At 40.2% G+C, this 19,305-nt stretch overlaps 1 protein-coding gene across 1 annotated transcript in view; it reads right to left on the bottom strand.

Annotated features, from left to right (window-relative positions):
* LOC149298568 (pyruvate carboxylase, mitochondrial) overlaps positions 1–16,888 on the bottom strand; it is a 159,642-nt gene extending 142,754 nt beyond the window's left edge. The window contains exons 1-6 of the mRNA XM_089487272.1: positions 16,753–16,888; positions 16,122–16,306; positions 12,973–13,138; positions 11,476–11,621; positions 8,570–8,687; positions 5,062–5,213 (exon numbers count right to left, since the gene is read on the bottom strand). Coding sequence (XP_089343398.1) covers positions 5,062–5,213; positions 8,570–8,687; positions 11,476–11,621; positions 12,973–13,138; positions 16,122–16,306; positions 16,753–16,888 — 903 coding nt within the window. The remainder of the gene's footprint in view (positions 1–5,061; positions 5,214–8,569; positions 8,688–11,475; positions 11,622–12,972; positions 13,139–16,121; positions 16,307–16,752) is intronic.
* Between the last annotated feature and the right edge of the window lie 2,417 nt (positions 16,889–19,305).

Genomic DNA, 19,305 nt, shown 5'->3' with positions numbered 1-19,305 from the left:
AGTAACAATATCCACCACAATTAGCATTCAACCTACATACTGCTACAAAAAAGGTACACATTTTGGGTGGCTCATCCCATATCCAAGATATTTTTTTAATTTAACCGTTTGAGTAGGGAAATAGATTAAAACGTCAGGATTTCCATACACTTGACCCGAGGTATGATTATACTTCATATTTAGTGTATATTTAATGTTTACTGTATCGGATTTTGTGTAATCTCTGAAGAGCAGCCCTCCCTGTGGTCTACACAGGTTTAAAGACCTAAGCATTTTACAATGGACAGATTGCTCTGAGAGCATTTGGCCCCGAATCACAAAAGTTCCCAACGTGGAGCTAAACAGCTTGTTTACCAGAGCACAAGGCAACGGCACACGCTGCGGATCCGCAGCACGAATCTCCCCTCTCTTCCCTTCTTGTCACCAGTGTTTCATCACAGGATGGCGGGTCAGTATAGAACAAACAATGCATCTCTCCCACACATCAAAGCAAAACCTTTCATGTTGTGAGATATGCACGATGTTCCAGGTATGATTATTATTGATACAATTTGTTCTCCTTTAAAAGGAGTCTGACCTTGGAAAGCTTTTGTGCAGAACGGCACAACTGCAATCTCATGTGGAGGAGGAGATGGTCGGTTTGTAGATTAGGCAGCCACCCCTGTGCATCCCCTTTTTTCAGGCTATGCGTCTGGTAAGACCACCGTCGGAAAATAGCCCCATCACCCTTCTCAAGTCTACAAACTGATTTCGCTTAAGACACAACGTAAAATTCTGGATATGTTATCATACGCTTATAAAGCCCAAATGCACACAACGCATTAAAAAAATGGGCAGTCAGTAATGATACTTCTGATGTAAAGAGGTTTTAAGAGAGCGGCATTTGGTTCAGTGACATCCAGGCAATGTTTTATGGAGAAATACTACATGTTCACTTATCAGACTGCCGTTAGTTGACACCTGTCCATTGGGAAAGGTTTTGTGAGCTCCCAAGGCATGCTCTACGAATGGCTGAGATCTTGATTTAATCCAACAGCAGTGCCACTGACACTAAAGTAAGGAGTTTTTAGGAAAAAAAAAAAGTGTATGTTGAATGTTCAGTTTTTCAGCAAGGTCCCACTAGTCTGGGTTTCAGGAGAAACAATCGAAGAACAAGACTATGCCTGACCACTGCATCCAATCTAAGCCTACACAGGAAGCCAGAGACTCACACCTTAGATCACAAGGTAGAAAGTGGGGAGCAGAGGCCTCTTGCAGAATGGATTGGTTACATTATGTCAAGGATATATAAATAGTTTGATGTATCAAATACCCAATATTACCACTGGATATGAAAATCGAAAGAGCTGCTTAATTGGGGTGTAACCTAATGTGGGCAAGAAATCAGCACAACAGATGGCAGGCTAACGACCCATTAGCAGGGATTTCTGGCAACAAATATTAACTGCCCTTTATACCATGAGATAAGCTGGATGCAGAAATTAAGCCACTGCCAACCCTTTTACAGCTTACCTGGCAAAGGTTTCAATGAGAAGCTTGGCACAGCTTGAAATATGGACTCTGAGGAAGCAAGTCAGGGAGCAAAGCCAGCTGGCTCTCCATCATGGTTTATAGTATGGTATGAGTTTCCCTAACAGCATCCCATCTTAGCTACATCACTACATGGTTCCCTTCTGTAACACTATATAAAGAGTGTTTCAGGAATGGCTAATAACCATAGCTCAGTTAGTTTCATCTCCCTGATTGAATGGTGCACTATGCGTGGGGAACTGTCCCCTTCACACATGTTCAATACAGGTAGCACCACCTTAATGCTGGAGGCGTGCAGATATAAGGGTGTTAAAAACGTCTTAATACTACTATCGATCCTGTGAGAACCCAGCGCAATACACCAGCTGCTATAGGGACTAGTGTGTGTGCGCGCAATTCCCCACAACACTTCAAGAATACAAATAAATACAAAATGCAATTGTCCACGTACGTTTAGTGGGGGGGGGAGATGTTTAAAGGAAATAGCAAGTTTATAATAACCTGATTTTTCGGATGTTAGTTCTCAAATATGTAAAAAAGAAAACCGTGTATACTGCTTTTAGGGTGCGCCCTAGGCTATGATTTATGGGATAGAGGGATGTGATTAAAAGAAACCATTTCTTACCAAGTGTTCAGAGATATACAGTATGGTCAGCTTATATTTGTCACGGTGCAAGAAAAACAAGGAAATAATCATACCTGGGGACTTTTGGGCCCCGGCTACCTGGATCCTAGGCGGCTAGGACTGCCCACTGGGCAGTCTGGCCGACGTCGGAAAAACACCCCGATTTAAAGGGGAAATGGGCGAGGAGCGGGGCGTGTCAAGACCTCGCTCCCATGACCCGGAGGATTCAGGTGTTGACCAGGAGAAACTGCGCTTGGAGAGTTCCCAGTTAGGGAATAATCATAATGTACACCATGTATTGGGGTATATAAAGTTATATATTTAAAAATTGCACTCAAAATAAAACATGCAAAAAGCTCATCTAAATCAAATTGTAGGTCATTGGTAACGACTAACTCGTTTCATGGTCTAATATTTTTCTTATACTTTTGACTGGTATGCTTAGCAAAAACCAGTAGATAAATGCATCTAAACTTGTCGGGAAGCAGCTAATTGACCCTCTAAAAGCAAATAGACTCAAAACCAGGTTTTGAACATATATAACGACAACAATGCAAATGGTCCCTCCCTAGAGGTTCAAATTGTTGAGATGTATAGGGAAGAACACTTCATTTATTGCAAGAAATATTTACACCCAAAAGGAGAATTTTATAAAAAGGGAACAGCTGTTTATTACTGGGTTTATTCTTGAGACAGAAAAGTAATGGAGTAAATGCATGCTGGGCCATGTGAGCGAAGCTTCAGTCAGCTTTTCCTGCTTTGATGAAAAAGCCTGCAAACCTCCAGCTCCCTGGATCACCTCCAAAACCCACAAGATATGATAAGGGCAGCTGGGACTCCTGCAAGTCAATTCCTTTTAACTGTGTTTACAAATTGCTCTAATAAAAGAAAAAGGGGAGTTATATGGGCATCCTAATTCAGAGCCCATCACAAGGCTCATAAAAAGAAGAAGCAGGAGTGTTGAAGTCAAGTAGGTTTACATACAAAGTAAGACTCGCACAACCATTGCAGGAGGAGGTCAACCACATTTGCTGCCACATACTTAAACTGCAGATGGCTTAGGATAGAAGCAGCAAAAAAAGAAGCAGAATCTTGTAATCTTATTTTCTTCCTATCGTAATGCCAGAATAAGTTGCATAGCTTTGTTTACCACCATGCCCTGCTCACCAAAGGTCTCACAGGAGAATGTATGCTCAAAGCATCCTTTGAATACAAACAAGCAGCCGAGATTTTGTTTACAGAAACCAGTTCTAACCAATTATAGCGTGTCCACTCAAATCTCTGGCCAAACCGGACAGAAGTCAGAGTTCCAAAGAAAAGCAAAATCAAGATACTAGCATCTGCCACTAGCGTCCACTAAGTACCATGCAACTCTAGGTGAACCCAATGCAATCTGTTAGCCAGAACTGCTCTCCATCTGGAGTTCACTGAATATCAACATCACCATAAAACCATGAAAGGGTATGATGGACTCTATACAGTAGTAATCCAATTTAAGGCCACATTTTATCTAAAAAGCACCCGATTCTACTAAACTTGTTTTTGTGCTTCTGTATTTTTCTCCTAACACACATAACTCCCCCCCGGGGCTGCCATGATTTGATGCCGTTACCCGAGAAGAGATACAACAGGAAGCCCCACGTCTGTTCGATAGTCCAGACTGACAGCTTCACAGGAGGCCTCATAAAAACATACCTGGGAACTCTCCAAATGAAGCTCTGCTTCCCTGAGTTGGTTTCTCAGTTTCTCACTGTCCATGTAAGAGCGCCGCATTTGACCAAATCCATATTCCACCTTCTCGCCCAGTCCACTCCCACTAAAGGCTTTCTGGGGAGCTAATGCCATCCCCCATAAAGCAAATCCTACCCAAAAAAGAGGGAGCGCTCCCGTAGCCTACTCTGGGAATTTTCCCAGATATGCACACAAGGCTAACTAAATCTGCAAATGGCTTCTGGCATAGTGATGTTCACTTGTCACAAAGGCCTTTAAGACGATGTATATATACTATGTGAAAGCATATATCACAGCGCACTTGCCCAAAACACAATGCATCAGGTAGGCATAATAGACGTCATCACGCCGAACTTCCTGATATCACAATGCATACAAGCCACCAATCCCAGTGATCTTCTACACCATGAATGGATGTCTGTAACTTGTTCATCTTTCAATAGATGAACTTCCAACACTATAAAATGCAACCATGTCATTTTAAGACAGGTGCCATTAAAGATTATTAAACAAAAAATCATCTTTTAATTGATAAGTGCCTTTAAAAGTCATGATTTCACAAGCTTGTTGCATAAACCTGCCAAAAAAATGCATATTCATGACATATTTGCACATCTGGCTTTACACCTTTTGTTCCCTATAAACAGTCAATTGACAAATAGTGTGATGCTGCTTGGTGGTTTGCTGGTAGAAGACTAAGATAACTACATACGGCTCAAATGCCCTGCAGGTACAACAAAGAAAGAAAAGTCTCAAAATAAATTAGCATGTAGTCTTCATGTCTCCGCTGCCCTCTGCTGGATTATAAACCCATATAAAACATCAATAAAGCTTCAAGTAACTGCTTAACTGTCACTAAGCAATCAATATTATCAGTATCAGACATGTCCTTAGAATTTGGATGCTCTTTAAGTATCAGGTAGATCATTCCACTAATTTCCTGCCATTAATTTTATGATCATGTTAGTTTTCTTTTACAGTTTAGTTCTCCAGTTTTGTAGTTTTTTTTTTTTATTATTATTTCTAAGAACAAATACAAATCAAACCCTTAAACCAGCAATCGTCTAATCAATAGGAGAAACACTGAGGTTGGGGACTATGTATTGTTGGCTTTATTTACAAATCACAGTTTGGCATCCACGGTCCTGCATCAAAATCCACCAGACTTCACCTACCAGCTTTGCCAGTTTGACCGAGTCGTGGGTCAGTCTGTCCCGGAGCTGAAGATCTAGCAGGGCAGCTGGAGCAATCTCTACCACCTTCTGATGTCTCCTCTGGATGGAGCAGTCACGTTCATACAAATGTATGACATTACCATATTTATCACCTAAAGAGGAAAAAAAAAAAAAGTTATTTCAGATTAAACAAAATTCTAAGCATTCGGCTTTCCTGAAAACAAGCGGGCCTGCTTGTGCCCCTTGGAAACTGGAGTTATACACCACTCCATATCTATATCTAAAACATAGAAAAAGCAAGCGACAGCCAGTGCCAGCAGTCTGACCCTTTACCGATTATTTAAAGCATAAAACTGCTGTCAATGGAACAGTTATTTCTAACTTTACAGCATAACCCATTATACTTGAAACTATCACAGGATTTTTATCTGGTGTGAGACCTCGCAGCCAATTAAACATCTCACTTATTAGGTAACTGCTGCCCTACACGCTCCATGTCATAGACGCTCTCCTCTAATCTGCTCTAATTTTCTCAGCAGCTTGTGATCAGAAAGAAGCCAAAGTGAGAAAACCCGAGGACAGGCTGCTTACAGCCATACCGAGTGTGAATAAGCAGCAAATGAAACTGCCACAGAATAACGGAAATTTTACTGCCACTTACACATAATCTGCTGGAATTATGCTTTCGTAATAAAAGTGTTTATTATAGTGGTCTTGGGCACAAATACTTAAAGGCAGAGGAGACACCACCATATAGGCAGCCACCATATAGGGCACCTAGTGGTCTACGGAGCCCCGTACAGGAAGACATTTATAAAAGTGAGAAATTCCTTAAATTTAATCTCTGTAGAGTATCTTTCTGAACATTTATAGAAATATTGTGCATGCATAATTCTTCTTACTGGTGTTAAAGATGGTGCTATTGGTTTAAGTGCCCTAAAAGCCTACAGTCAGACATGTGAACCACGTAAAACGTTGGTTAAGTAGAATATGTAGAACTGGGAAAAATGTGGATTTGTAAACATACCGCAGGTGCAATGCCTAAAGCAACATGTGAGCCACAATTATAAATAAATAGAATTAACAGATATTCGGAATCCCTTTGTCAATACGGTCCCACCATTTTTAACATGACTTTTTTGAGCCAAAAAAATAAATAAATCTTATTTATACATAAGACCCATTAAGGTCATATGACCTAATTTTGTACCGTTTCATTCAGAGATCGACTTTGTTTTGCTACGCTTCACATGCGTATGGGGGACTCAGACCTCTTGGAACACTAATACGAGGCAGCGGGCTCCGAGGAAGGGGACAAATACAGAATCCATGCAGTTGAACCCAGGAGACAATGGAGCATCCCTTTAAAAGCGAGACACCTGTAAATTCTAGATAATTTAACGATGCTATTCGAAGGATATGGACAATGGGGTGGACATTTTACAGGAGAGTTGAAGAATTCAACACCTTGATATGTCTAAGCATCATGAAGGACCAAAAATAAATGAGCTTCTCCTGTTGGAGGCTGAGCAGCATAGGTAAATTAGTTAGAATAGTTTAAGCAATCTAGCCCACCTATACACTATGGAGGGCTGACTCAGACCACCTTGTAGAAGAAACTCACTCGGGCTTGCCCTTGATGACCTACAATATTACATAATATAATATTTGAAATATAATCCTAATCCTAAATTGGCCAGACACTTCTATTAGAGAAGCACCACAGAACAGACGCTCCCCGACTGCACCACTAGGGAGGAAAAGAAAGTCTTGCTTTGTAATGTTTGGCCGGTGAGAAAAAAAAAAAATAATCGTATTAATAAAAACACATACTGCCTCAAGTACACAAAGGTCATACCCGGATTGCCAATGCTTTTATTTCAATCAGGGTGAATGGGCTAATCGTAGAGATCATACTCTGGAGCAGAACGGATTAGTATTCCACCAATTACATCTAGATTTCCAAACCAGTGTGGTTTTTGCTTCTATATCACAGTTGATATTCCGATCAGGAATATCTACCCCATGGCAAGAAAATGATTTCCATAAGAAATAAACGTTGCCAGCATTCTAATAGACCATATGACTTATAAAGGGTCCATGGCACGCAAGAATACAAGCAGTTTCTCCTGCTGTAGAACAATGCCGGTTACAATGCATTACAGATACATTTATACAGCATCAAAAAACCGCAGCGATGTACAATGGACACATGACATAATTTGGACATAAAAAAAAATAGGCGAGTATCGCTCTACTCATTTATAAATAAAACTACACCTCTATATCTCACACAGCCATCTGGATAAAATAGATTTTGCCCAGTTTCAAGGTTCCAAATATCAAAACATGTTACACAAAACGAACAAAGTCATTTAATTGACACAAATACATAAACATAAATTTCCAGCCGTCTTCTCGCAGCAAAAACATTTTATATTTAGTTTGTTTCATTACATGGTTCGTTTGACGTGAAGCAGACCAGCCTCACTAAAGACTCTGCGGCGGACATCATTCTGATAAAATAAACCGCCTGCTTGGCGTGGGTTAGTCGTGCCTAGCTAAAGACGTCTCCGGCAGACTCATCACTCAGACGTACACAAGAAGGCTAAACTGTGCTTTGCTTTCTAACGTGCCAGTCAGGACTAACCAAGGACCACGTTCAGGCCACTATTCACTTATAAGGGTCTTACATTGGGCATTCTACTAACGAAAACTATTCCATTAAATGTGGTTAGTACCTGTAATCATTTAAATGCCCTTATATTTAGTACATATATTTATATTAAATTATGTGTGGTGCAGTAGAACAGAACTAACCGAGTTAGTCTTTGTTCTTAGTTTTACTACCATATCTTTTGTGGCAGTTCTTGCATTTAGAAGGTACCGCTGACCTTGTACTGCGGCGAGATGGACCTTCCAGACGGTGCAAAGCAAAGGTTTCTTTGTGATGCTTTCTCTCCAACAGTAAGAGTGACAAAGTACACTAGATACCAAGAGAGAACTGCCTGGATTTAAAGATCTTGGGCCACTACCCAAACCTTTAGTGTTTTCTTTCTTACAGTTACACATCAGGGTGCGTTAAGTAACCAATGACCGATTTCTTTAGTCTTTTCTACGATTTTTTGAAACTTGTTATAGACTGGTAGACAACACAGTCCAGATGCAATTTCCAATCCTAACCTGCCTTGGGAGAGTATTTAGCCCAAGGTCTTCACAATGCAGGACATAAAACACATACCCCAGATTCTAAAGAGAAACATAGTACATTTTCTTTAAATATAGCCTTAAGAACAAAAACATGAAACAAATGTAAGGGCATGGAACAAGATGCTTTCTTTTGAGTAGTACCCTTCCTTTTTGATACTACGTCAAAATCTATACACTTATAAAAAGATACTGATGGAGAAGCACTCATACTAGGCGTGATTACAAGCAAGAAATGAATGTATCCATAACTCTTGAACAATGCACGTCATATACTTGGCTCTTCTTCAATTGAACTCACCCAGAATCTGAACTTCTATGTGACGAGGCCTCTCAATGAACTTCTCCACAAACAGGGCCCCATTGCCAAAGGCAGACAGGGCCTCAGAGTAAGCCCGGGTATAGTTTTCCTCCAGCTCCTGCAAACAACAGAGTATGGTGTATTTCAGAACATTAAGAAAACATTAATGAAAAAAATAAAAAAACCCACAAATGCATAATATATTTAGTCATACTTATTATTCATAGTTATTGGAGCTCAACAAGTTCCAATCCATTCCAGCCTTGGAGTAAATCATTGCCCCAACTAGAATATGTTAGAACAATGTGCAAACCCTATAGGCTCTTATAAAGCTTTCCACAAACACCTTTATATTTTAGAAACAGACATAGTATATTGCAATATGCATAAATTGTATATCAAGTTTTTTTTTACCCAGTTTTTTTTTGTTACCCAACAGCATTTGGTCCCTCCCAAAATTTATAAAACTCCTGAAGATCACACCGATAGCTTTGGTCAAGAAGTAGGGAAAATATCTAAGGGTGCATACGTAGGCCATTCGCCATACTACAGTTAAACAAAATACAAACAATATAAACATGTAGAAGGAGATACTCATTTAGGACCTGTGGGTCTCAGCTGCTCACAGCCACTCTTATTAATATTTCTTCAGTAGGAGCAGAACACCATCTGTTACATTGGGATACATGGAAATTAAACCATTCGGGAAGCAGTGCTCAGCCCGGAAGCTAAGAAGGTGGGGGGACATTATACAGAGGGGAGATACGAAAGCTAGAAATATGTATGGCTTGGGAAAAGCAATGAGTATTTATCCTAATCAGCTGGAAGGAGCCTGCAGGGTATTGTTAACAATAAAGTCTGATGTATGAATGTCTAATGATGAAAAATCATAACAAGCAACAGAAAAAAAAAAATAAAAAAAAATAAAAAAATATGTTGTTCCAAGCCCGACTTACTAAAACTAGAAAATGGCCAGTAGGTTATAATATCAATAGATTTATAACACAAAAAGGCATCAGGTCAAACTTTTACCCGTTTTCAGGAAGAACTGTACCTTTCTAGAAATTACAACACATCATTTGTGTTCTCTTGGTATAGACCCAACAGAAGCACCCAGAATTATTTGCAAATTCTAATTATTTACACCCAAGATTTTACTCCCAGTAATCATAGAAACTATGCCTAGATCTGCCACTTTCCTCCTTTTTTCTTCGTTTCAGAGTTCTATACACGGCACCTATGCAATGGTTTGTACCAATTAAGATACCAGATTAGAAAGCTATTTAATGCATGGAAATAGCATTCGTAACTCATTGCTCTGGGGATCTACATGCTAATTCCACCCCTTTCATGAAGCTGTTCATTTATGTTGAAACTTGGGACCAGAAATTGGTTCGTTATACAAGTTTCCCCACCTTATAAGGAGAAACTGACACAACAGAACATAATTAAAAAAAAAAAAAATGCATTTGCATCGATTTTGGTTTTGTAACCTTGTAAACTTTGCAATAGTTTTTGTGATATTTAACTTAAAAAGCTTAATTTGTGGAAGCTGGGATCAGCGTTATCTACTGATGGAGTGGTCTCCTTTCCGCTCATTCATACGGTTGCCTGGACCAACTCACAACAAGCAACTTGGCAACGCAGAGAAGATGGCTTGGAGGATAATTCTCAGATATGGAGAACAAATTGAGATACATTTTTGTATCCTGCACGGTAAGGCGTTTCCAATAGGGGTCTATTGAAAAAAAGAGACAGATCCGCTACAAAGGAAATCTTATTCTTCTCTTCTAGCGGTTATTGTTTTGTGGAAATTAATTTGTCGTCCCAACTTTATTCCCATTTCAATGGGTTTCTCTTCTGGCCTTGACCAATTGAGAGGCAATTACTTTGAAACATTGTCTTAAGCAGAGTTCGCTTGCGTCTGCTATAATCGTTACTGAAAGCGTAATGCTGTGCTCCAGATCTCACCGCATTATGCCATCAATTATAGGTCCTTAAACTTCCAATTGACTTTAGTTATCAGCCTTTGAAGAAGAAAAAAAAAAAAAAAAAAAACTCAAACCCACTGACTGAATGCAACACCTGTTCTCAAGCACACAATAGGAACCCACTATAATGGTACACTCAAATCTCCACCGTACGTACGAGATTATTGCAGTCATTTCAACACATCAAAATGTAACTAATCAACTGGGGCCGGACAAACGCATTTGCATTTTAAAAGCTAGACACAAAATTCTATTATCTAGCTTAATTTTTAAGGGCTCAAAAGGGGATTTACTGGGTGAAATCAGTACAAAATTGGAAAAACTTGAATGTCTGCAGTAAAATGTTAGGAGCTTTACCAACCTAGCGCCAGGGGTTTCTCAGAGGCTGTTAAAAGCAAGGACTGTATTTAAAGTGTCAACCATGGAAGTGCTCATAAATTAGTGGCAAATATCCTGATTAGAGTATAACCGCTGTAGAAATAGGCAACAAAGCATTTTCAAGTTTAAACGTGGGCCAAACACTCTGCCTCTGGACTATTGGAACCCAGTAACGAAGACTTTGTTTGGCTGGCCTTCCGAAATGCCTATAATATATATTATAAATATATAGATTACACCTCCATCAGACAGGACGTGGAAACAGTTTGTCCCACAAGTATCTACCTCCAGGGTCCACATTTCACCAAAAGCATCCAGTTTTTTTTTTTATTTTTTTTAATATAGCTGCCTGTGGCAGGACAGCCTGTAGCCAAGGTCAGACAAGAGCCCACGCATGTAGTTTCAGATCAAGCATTACGTTTTAGAGTATCAATATTCTAGATGCTTCAAAAAAATTGGCAAAATATCACTTTATCATACAAATTGTGTTGCCCCAATACACCGAAAGGCAGGGCACATCTGTATCTCTGAGCATACCTCATAGCTCCGTACCACTCTCATGCCACGGCCGCCACCTCCATACGCTGCTTTGAATATGATAGGAAAGCCATATGTGTTGGAGAACTCCTTAGCTTCCGTAAGGCAGGATATAGGAGCGTCAGTACCGGGAACAACTGGCACCCCTAGGTAGGAGAAAAGGAATGTGCATGTAATGAGACTGGATAAATGAGAAGATAGAGGTCGGTCCTTTATAATATAATATATATATAATATATATATTATATATATATATATATTATATTCCCCCCCCCCCCATTCATTTCATGGGACACCAATTTCTCAACTCCGATTGTCCCCAGCGGTACCCGATTTCTTTTCCTCAAGTTGCACTTGAGTATGAGAGTTGAGAACTTTAATTTTAACCCCTTTAGTGTTTAAAAGAACATTTTTCCTGTGGAAGACTGGGCCAATTTTCATTTTTATTTTTATTTTTTTTTATTTTCTATAGTTACATCTAGGTGCCATCCAAAGAAACTGCTTACGCTTCAACTAGGAAAGCCCTTATATTACAACTTTAATTTACTATTCCAGAAGCTACGAACGAGTCAGACTGGCAGCTTCTCTTCTCCCTAGACAGAGCCTTCTGTAAACGCTGGGCAATCGCATTTAACAGAGGTCACGCGTGTACTCTCAAAAGCGCAAAGGACATAGCAGAAGGCTGTCAGCTGCTAAGTCCTCTACACTACACAAGAACGATGTGAACAATCGCTTAGTACAGGGTTCAGCGTGGCGCTACATAGGAGATACGTGGATGGCTGGCTGAGACTACTTTGTCTCCTACAAAGCTGACTAGGGGTTAAATATATTTATATTCCAAATTTACTTTTCTTTTCCCCTTCATGGACTAAAAACAATTTTGCAGTCAGTAAGTCACCTTTCCTTGATTGAAGTGGCAGATTAAGGATTGTTCAAAAGGGACAGTTATCTCAGGGGCTGTGGTACCAAGAAAGCAAAAAAGGAGATATTTGTGCTTATAAGCACAATAAATAAGAAAATAAAATAGTGCCTGTTAGACATGTTGAGACAAAGTATTACAATGTAGGAAGACCATCTTGATGGTTGCCCAGGGCACCTGCTTTTTCTAATCTGCCTGCGAGTAGCAGTTATGGAGCACCGTTACAGAACCTTGATATTGTATGTAATCCGATGTAACTCACACTTCACTATCAATAAAGAACTTTGTTGATCAGACACATGACTCCAGGAGGTAAAGGGTTAATACGCCAATCCCTAAGGCAGCAGGGGGCGCCTATTCACCCAGAGGCACCTTTGCAAATTTTAGATCCACCTTGTGTTAGCAAGATGAAGATCCAAAAAGATCCCCAAATTGAGCTTTTTCAGAACATCAAGCCAAAGCTCAGTAGCAAGGAGGATGAATGCACTATAAGCACACAAAAAAGGCAGACAGGAACAAGGGATGGGACATTTTACCTGAAGCACTTGCAGTTTGTCACATCTAATGTCAGTCCTTACCTGCTCTGATTGCTATGGTTCGAGCCTCCACTTTATCCCCCATCTTGCGTACCACCTCTGGACTGGGTCCAATGAAACGAACATCTGCATCGATGCACGCCTGGGCAAAGTCGGAACGTTCAGACAGGAAGCCATAACCGGGGTGAACAGCATCAACTTCGTTCTCCTGAGGGGTAGACGAGACAAAAACAGGATACCATGGAAAATTAAACCGCTTTCTGTTTGCACCTATAGGTTTGAGAAGACGACTGCGGGGGGGGGGGGGGGGGGAATATATACACACACACACAGGTACATATACATTCACTCATTCTTTTGTGGCACATAAAACATCCACAAAGTTGTTAATGAAGCACTTTTTCACTCAAAGTAGTATTATGCTGTGCTAACTCAAGTTTTGCAAGCAGGGATTATAGTACAATATGAAGTCAGCTCCAGACACAAGGATACTGAGAATGTACCCCGAAGTCCTGCTGGGAAACCAAAATCAGTAGACATTATGTTCACTCAGGTATTTTTATCTATTTACTGCCAACAGATGCACCTCAGGGTTGACCGTATAATAAACAGGGTGCAATACATATAGATTAGGACAGTCCACACATTTGCTACCTCAAAACTGTTGCAACAACTGGCTATTTGGGCTTGAAAAAGTTGGGGGCACAAGACAGCTCTAGTGAGAAGGATTTAAGCAGGAAAAAGTGCTCTTGTACAATATGCCATTCTGCTTGGATATCGCATATTTCAGCAGTGCTTAAATAAAATAAATAAAAATGAAGGCAAGAGTAGTGCTGCGCCCTGTTAATAAAAAACACCTTGTTTAATTAAATGGAGTCCCGAGCCGCGCTCGCAGGGCTGGCCATTGATAAATGTGAGGTGACAGAGAGCGGCAGCGTAATTACTCTGTGCTGCACAAAGAGCTACAGCCATAACTCTAATTAAAAGATCGGAAAGGGAATTAATGGCCGGGACATGCTTCTGGGTTTTACAATGCCTCTCCCTGAATGGAAGCCATAACGGAATGGCGAGGGGTCTGGCACCCGGGGTGCAAAATGCAGTTAGTTTCCAATTAACACAGGAAAGGCATCTCACATGTCTAGATCCACCGGATGCAAGTAACCTTCTGTGTTCACCCAGTGTGCCAAAAAACACAATGCTCACTCCTTTATGTTAATGCTTACAATAGATTAAGAATAGAAACATGCATAGGCATACCCTCAGGGTGTGCACAAGCCTTGCCATTACTCCAATACTTTCAAGGAGATGCCAATCATCCGCTCCCCCACTACATACAACTTTTGCAGAAGGACCATAGAACTAGATAGATATTCCCTTATGGATCCAGTCTGAATCCGAACACAAACTAGTATGCTGAATACGGTCCAGAAGTCCTCAGAAAGAAGTTTCGGGGTGGGGGGGGGATTATTCTTTTAATGGTTATATGCAGCCTCGCGCCCCCCCTCTATTCTGCCATGCTGCATTTAGAAACAGACTCCGGTACAACGCTTATTGTTTCGATTTAAGCTCATTAACAGAGTTTACAAATCACTAATGTTTTGAAGAAACTTCCACATTAAATATATTTATAGGAGGCATTGGGCTGGGTTTTATTACTTATGAAGTACCGTACATTTCTACTGGGACATTTTGACCTTACTGGGTCTCAGTGGGAGAACAGTTTCTAGCTCCTGTGCTCAACACAATGCGCAGTTAAGAGAAACGCTGAAAACGTATAATAAAAAATAAGATGCTTATGAATTCAAACTGTGTGTTCCAAGAGCTAGTTCAAAACTAGTTTTCCCACATAATCATGCCAAATACAATATATTTATTGCCCCTGGGGACGCTACGTTTTGACATGTAAATGAGCGGCGCTATATGGTATAAGGAGTCATTCCAGCTTCACACGGCGGCAGCCAGAAACCCAATTCATAATGATGAGTCCCAGCAGGATAAAACAGCTGTTTGCGAGTAGGTTTTCAAGCCCTGCACTGACACCCAAGCAATGCTTCAAAAGCCATTTTACAAAAGCGTATATTCTAAAGGATGCATAATAAGTGGGTAACGGCAAAGAGGTGACACGTTGACTGCTCGTCGTCACTACTCATTGTCGATCAGTTGCCGTGCGATCACAGTGTGCTCCTGATTATGCGCAGAACTTGTTTGGGACACGTCTACGTTCAAATGTGGCGTTGTTTCTTATTCAGTGTACACCCACCCGAGAATCAGATCGTTAGATACAGTATATCTGGATAATCACGCATACTGTTTATGCATTTCGAGCAACAAGTGGATGAACTATTCCCACTGAATTGACACTAAAAATTCAGCGCAAAGCCTGGAATGTCAGGTAGAAATATAAAATTACTCATAAATTAGCATTAGAAGACGTGTATTTACCATCTGCGAGACTAAATTAACACATTTTTGTTTTAGTGTGAAGAAATAATGCAAAGCATACACCAGTACCCAACGAGAAGCAGTGCTTGGAGTTATAGTTCCCGTTAGCGCTAACTAAATACGGTTTATTAAAGATCCGTGCCCTGATTAACACCTCACTTAACATTTATACATATATTGCTTCCTTTTTTTTAGCGTTATAGATTCACATTGTGTTTGTATCTCTATCTTGAGGGAGCGAGGAAAGATTTGGAGGGTCCAACGAGGACAGAGTCTGTAGGACCAAGGAGACCATTACTAGCATCTGTCTCGGTACGCTTAGGACTTTACAACTCATTAAGTCTCTATAAATTGCGTTTCTGCCTTACTGAATTTTAATAGTGCAGTATCTAAATATATACAAAATTATCATAAGAGGTAATCTGGTCTGTACTGGAGGGGTATTTGGCTGTATTTCCTCCCCCGGCTGAGGTGCCAGCCCTCCCCAGAAACAAATATGTATTATTGAGAATTGGCAGGTAATATAGGAAAGTAAATGGCATTGGGAAGAATAATGGCAAGCGCAGGAAAATAAATGAAGCTAATAAAAAAGGAGATGGAATCAGCTGGTAATCTTTCCTAGAACAGCATATTAAATTTACCTCCTAACTGCATTACAAGGTCAGAAAACTACTGTTATTTTTCAACAGCGTTAAACCTACAGACAAGAAAATAATCTGAGGCAAGATTTCATCTAGAACACGTCTTACCTTCGCAACTTTGATGATGTCTGGAATATGAAGGTAAGCCTGGACAGGCGGCAGTCCCTTCCCAATAATGTAGGCTTCATCTGCCTTCTGTCTATGTATCTGACCAGTGTCTTGCTCAGAATAGACAGCCACCGTCCTTATTCCCAGTTCTGTGCATGCTCTAAACACTCTGGTGGCAATTTCACCTGCGTAATTCGGTAAGAGATATGTTATTTACCAAGTCATCAAGTAGTAACACACTTAAACCAAATTATGAGAGCAGAATGTTAAACGAAGGAAATTACTTTGAGGAAGGATCCATGTAACAAAACAGAGGCAAAATCACAAATCTATATGTAGGAATTAAACGTTCACAATGGAGAAATATGTCAACACTTCATGTGGGTTGGAAAGTGAATTATTATTATTATTATCCTTTATTTATATAGCGCCAACAGTTTACGCAGCGCTTAATACAATACATAAATTCAAGGGATATGATGTGATATTTAGCCAAGATGCCCCCTTGCCAAACTTCACATGCTCTCACAAAGTCAGATGGTTGTGGTATGAAGGTCATGGGCACACTTATGTTCCACGTGCCTCTACAGTGATTTATTGAGCCAATTAGCTAACCTTGCGAAGGCCTTACCTCTATTGGCCACCAGAACCTTCTTGATGGGCTTGTATTCTACACGCTGGGTGCTCTGGAAGGCTGCATTCAGTACAGAGACACGCTTTACGCCTAGGAAGGTCAAGCCTCCTTTCACAAAGCGAAGTTGCAACATCTGCGCATGAAACAAAACATAAGTGAGCGACAAGTGGCATAAGAGATAGCGTGTAAACAAGTGTGCATCAAAGCAAACCGACATGAGAATGGTTCCTTTGCACAGGCAACAGGACAGCACCACCATAAATCAGCACAGGACATTAAGAAGCACGAGACATACAATTCATGATAAGGGATGGCTTACCTTTGGCCATTAAATATAGGAAGACATATTGCTGGGTCATTTCACTCCTACTTTATTAATTTTACATTAAACTTCCACCACTAAGTCAATATGTGATATTTAGCCAAGATGCCCCCTTGCCAAACTTCACATGCTCTCACAAAGTCAGATGGTTGTGGTATGAAGGTCATAGGCACACTTATGTTCCACGTGGCAATGTGACATAGGAACTTTCTAAGGCTTATCTACTAATACAAGAGCTAGGTGTTTAGCACTGTGGAATGATGGTATATAAATCAATAGTAACATTACTTTTAGTGCAAAACAAGTGCAAAACTATTGTTGAAGCTGGACTTTCCATTAAACTACAAAACCAATTGAGACATTAAGATACAAATTCCCAAAGAGGGACACCTTTGGTTTAAAGGGTTTGGACTTTTTGGTAAAGGCACATGTCTAACACATTGCTAACCTACAGAACAGATAAATAAAAACGCAAACATTGTGAGCTCCTAGAATAATACGTGAGGAGCAGAGTGGGACAGCAGAAGCTGGGACATTTGAGAGGGTTACATTGCTCACACATTTTTAATGGAAAAAAACTCGCTGGTGCTGGTCCTTCATATGGCAAACTGAAGATGGACCGCGGCGACTTGCCAAATATGTTAACCAAGTGACTAATACTGGTCTCCATGACTGTACGATGAGGATTTGTAGTTGAAGATATGCTTGAACGGAAGAGACTCCATAAAGTGTATCAACCATAGCATACTGGTTGGCAGTCATATCACAGCAGTACAGAATAGGAGAGAATCAATTCCAGACTAGGTGACCCTGAGAATCTTCCCGTTCATCCAGATACCCTGAGATTAAGGCTAAAATCCTGAAACACAAGGTCAAACCCTGAGGGTTCCCAGGTATGCCCATAGGCCATTGACAGCAGTGCTACCATTGCCCAATTGGAAATAAACAGGCTTTTTTTTTGCAGCCAAAAAAAAAAAAAAAAAAAAAAAAAAAAAAAAGTTTCCACTAGGTGATATAAAAAGAGCCCTAGATTAGATCAATAAATTCTCTTATGATGGCGTTATGATTAGTTTACAAGCAATAGACATTTTGCTAAGGAAACTAACCTCAAATGATTCTACAGGGTTCAACTTCCCTTGCGTGTCACTAGCCCATAGTTACGGAGGAAATTAATAGTCATTACGAATGCCATTGCGGAACAGACCTGTGCACTAAATGACCTAATGAGGAATTGGCTTGATAATTGTAGTTCCATACTGGAAATCTAACAAATACGACTAGCTAAAGTTCATTTAAACCCTGCCAGTGTTACAAAAATCAATCGGTTATCCCCCAGGTAATTATTCAGCTTGTGCGTTATTTTAATAATGCCGATTAGGATAAGACATGCCAAGTACTGATTAGGAGCAGATTTGACAGAGCACGATGTTGATTTTGCCGAGGAGAAATCCTGCTGAAGGTGGGCAATCCCGTATCTCAGGATCAATAACCTTTATAGGTTTTAACCAATGCTAGCCTGAAAAAAATTTATACTCATGCATCCCTGCCTTTACAAATTCGAAGTTCTTTCAGCCACTACGATAAGACTGTCCACTATGCCGATCAAATATTTTGAATCTCATGAGGTAGTACAAGACCGACCGCGAGGATTAGCATCAACATACCATTGTTTCATTTTAGAAATGTATGGAGATCTTTGGTTGGTTTAAGGGACTGGTTTCAGAAAGGATATGCAGCCTATTAAAATATGGACCCAGTAATCACCTATACCCTTAAAGGGATAGTCTAGCCCCCCAGATCACATACCCTGTAGCACCACTGAGGTCAATAACCGGTTTCAGCTACTCCTATTGAGTTTGCTGGATGGGGGAGAATGAGAAATAAAAGTTTATAATTTGGTGCGTGCACTTTTTTTTTTTGAGTCCATCCAAGAATACATTCTACTTCAATGTATGGCTGGATTATACCTGCATAGCGACAGTGATTCTTCCCGTTTATGAGCTATTATAAGCAAGCTAAATTTAATAGACAATGATTTAATCCATTTACACCTTCTTGATGATGTCACATGTAGTCAGATATACTATTTATTCTAATATTTAATGTCATTTTCCTAGAAATAAAAACAGAACTTCATAATGGTTTTAATGTGTTTAACGAATAGGTAGCATAACCTTTTAGGAGGTGGGCAGCTACAAATCCAAACCATCTACATATCAACCAGAAAC

This window comes from Sceloporus occidentalis, unplaced genomic scaffold (assembly GCF_023333645.1).
Source record: "Sceloporus occidentalis isolate IW3139 unplaced genomic scaffold, rSceOcc1.0.p SCAF_32, whole genome shotgun sequence".
NCBI lineage: Eukaryota > Metazoa > Chordata > Lepidosauria > Squamata > Phrynosomatidae > Sceloporus > Sceloporus occidentalis.
The sequence above is the reverse complement of the archived record's forward strand: the minus strand, read 5'-3'. Positions and strand labels throughout refer to the sequence as shown.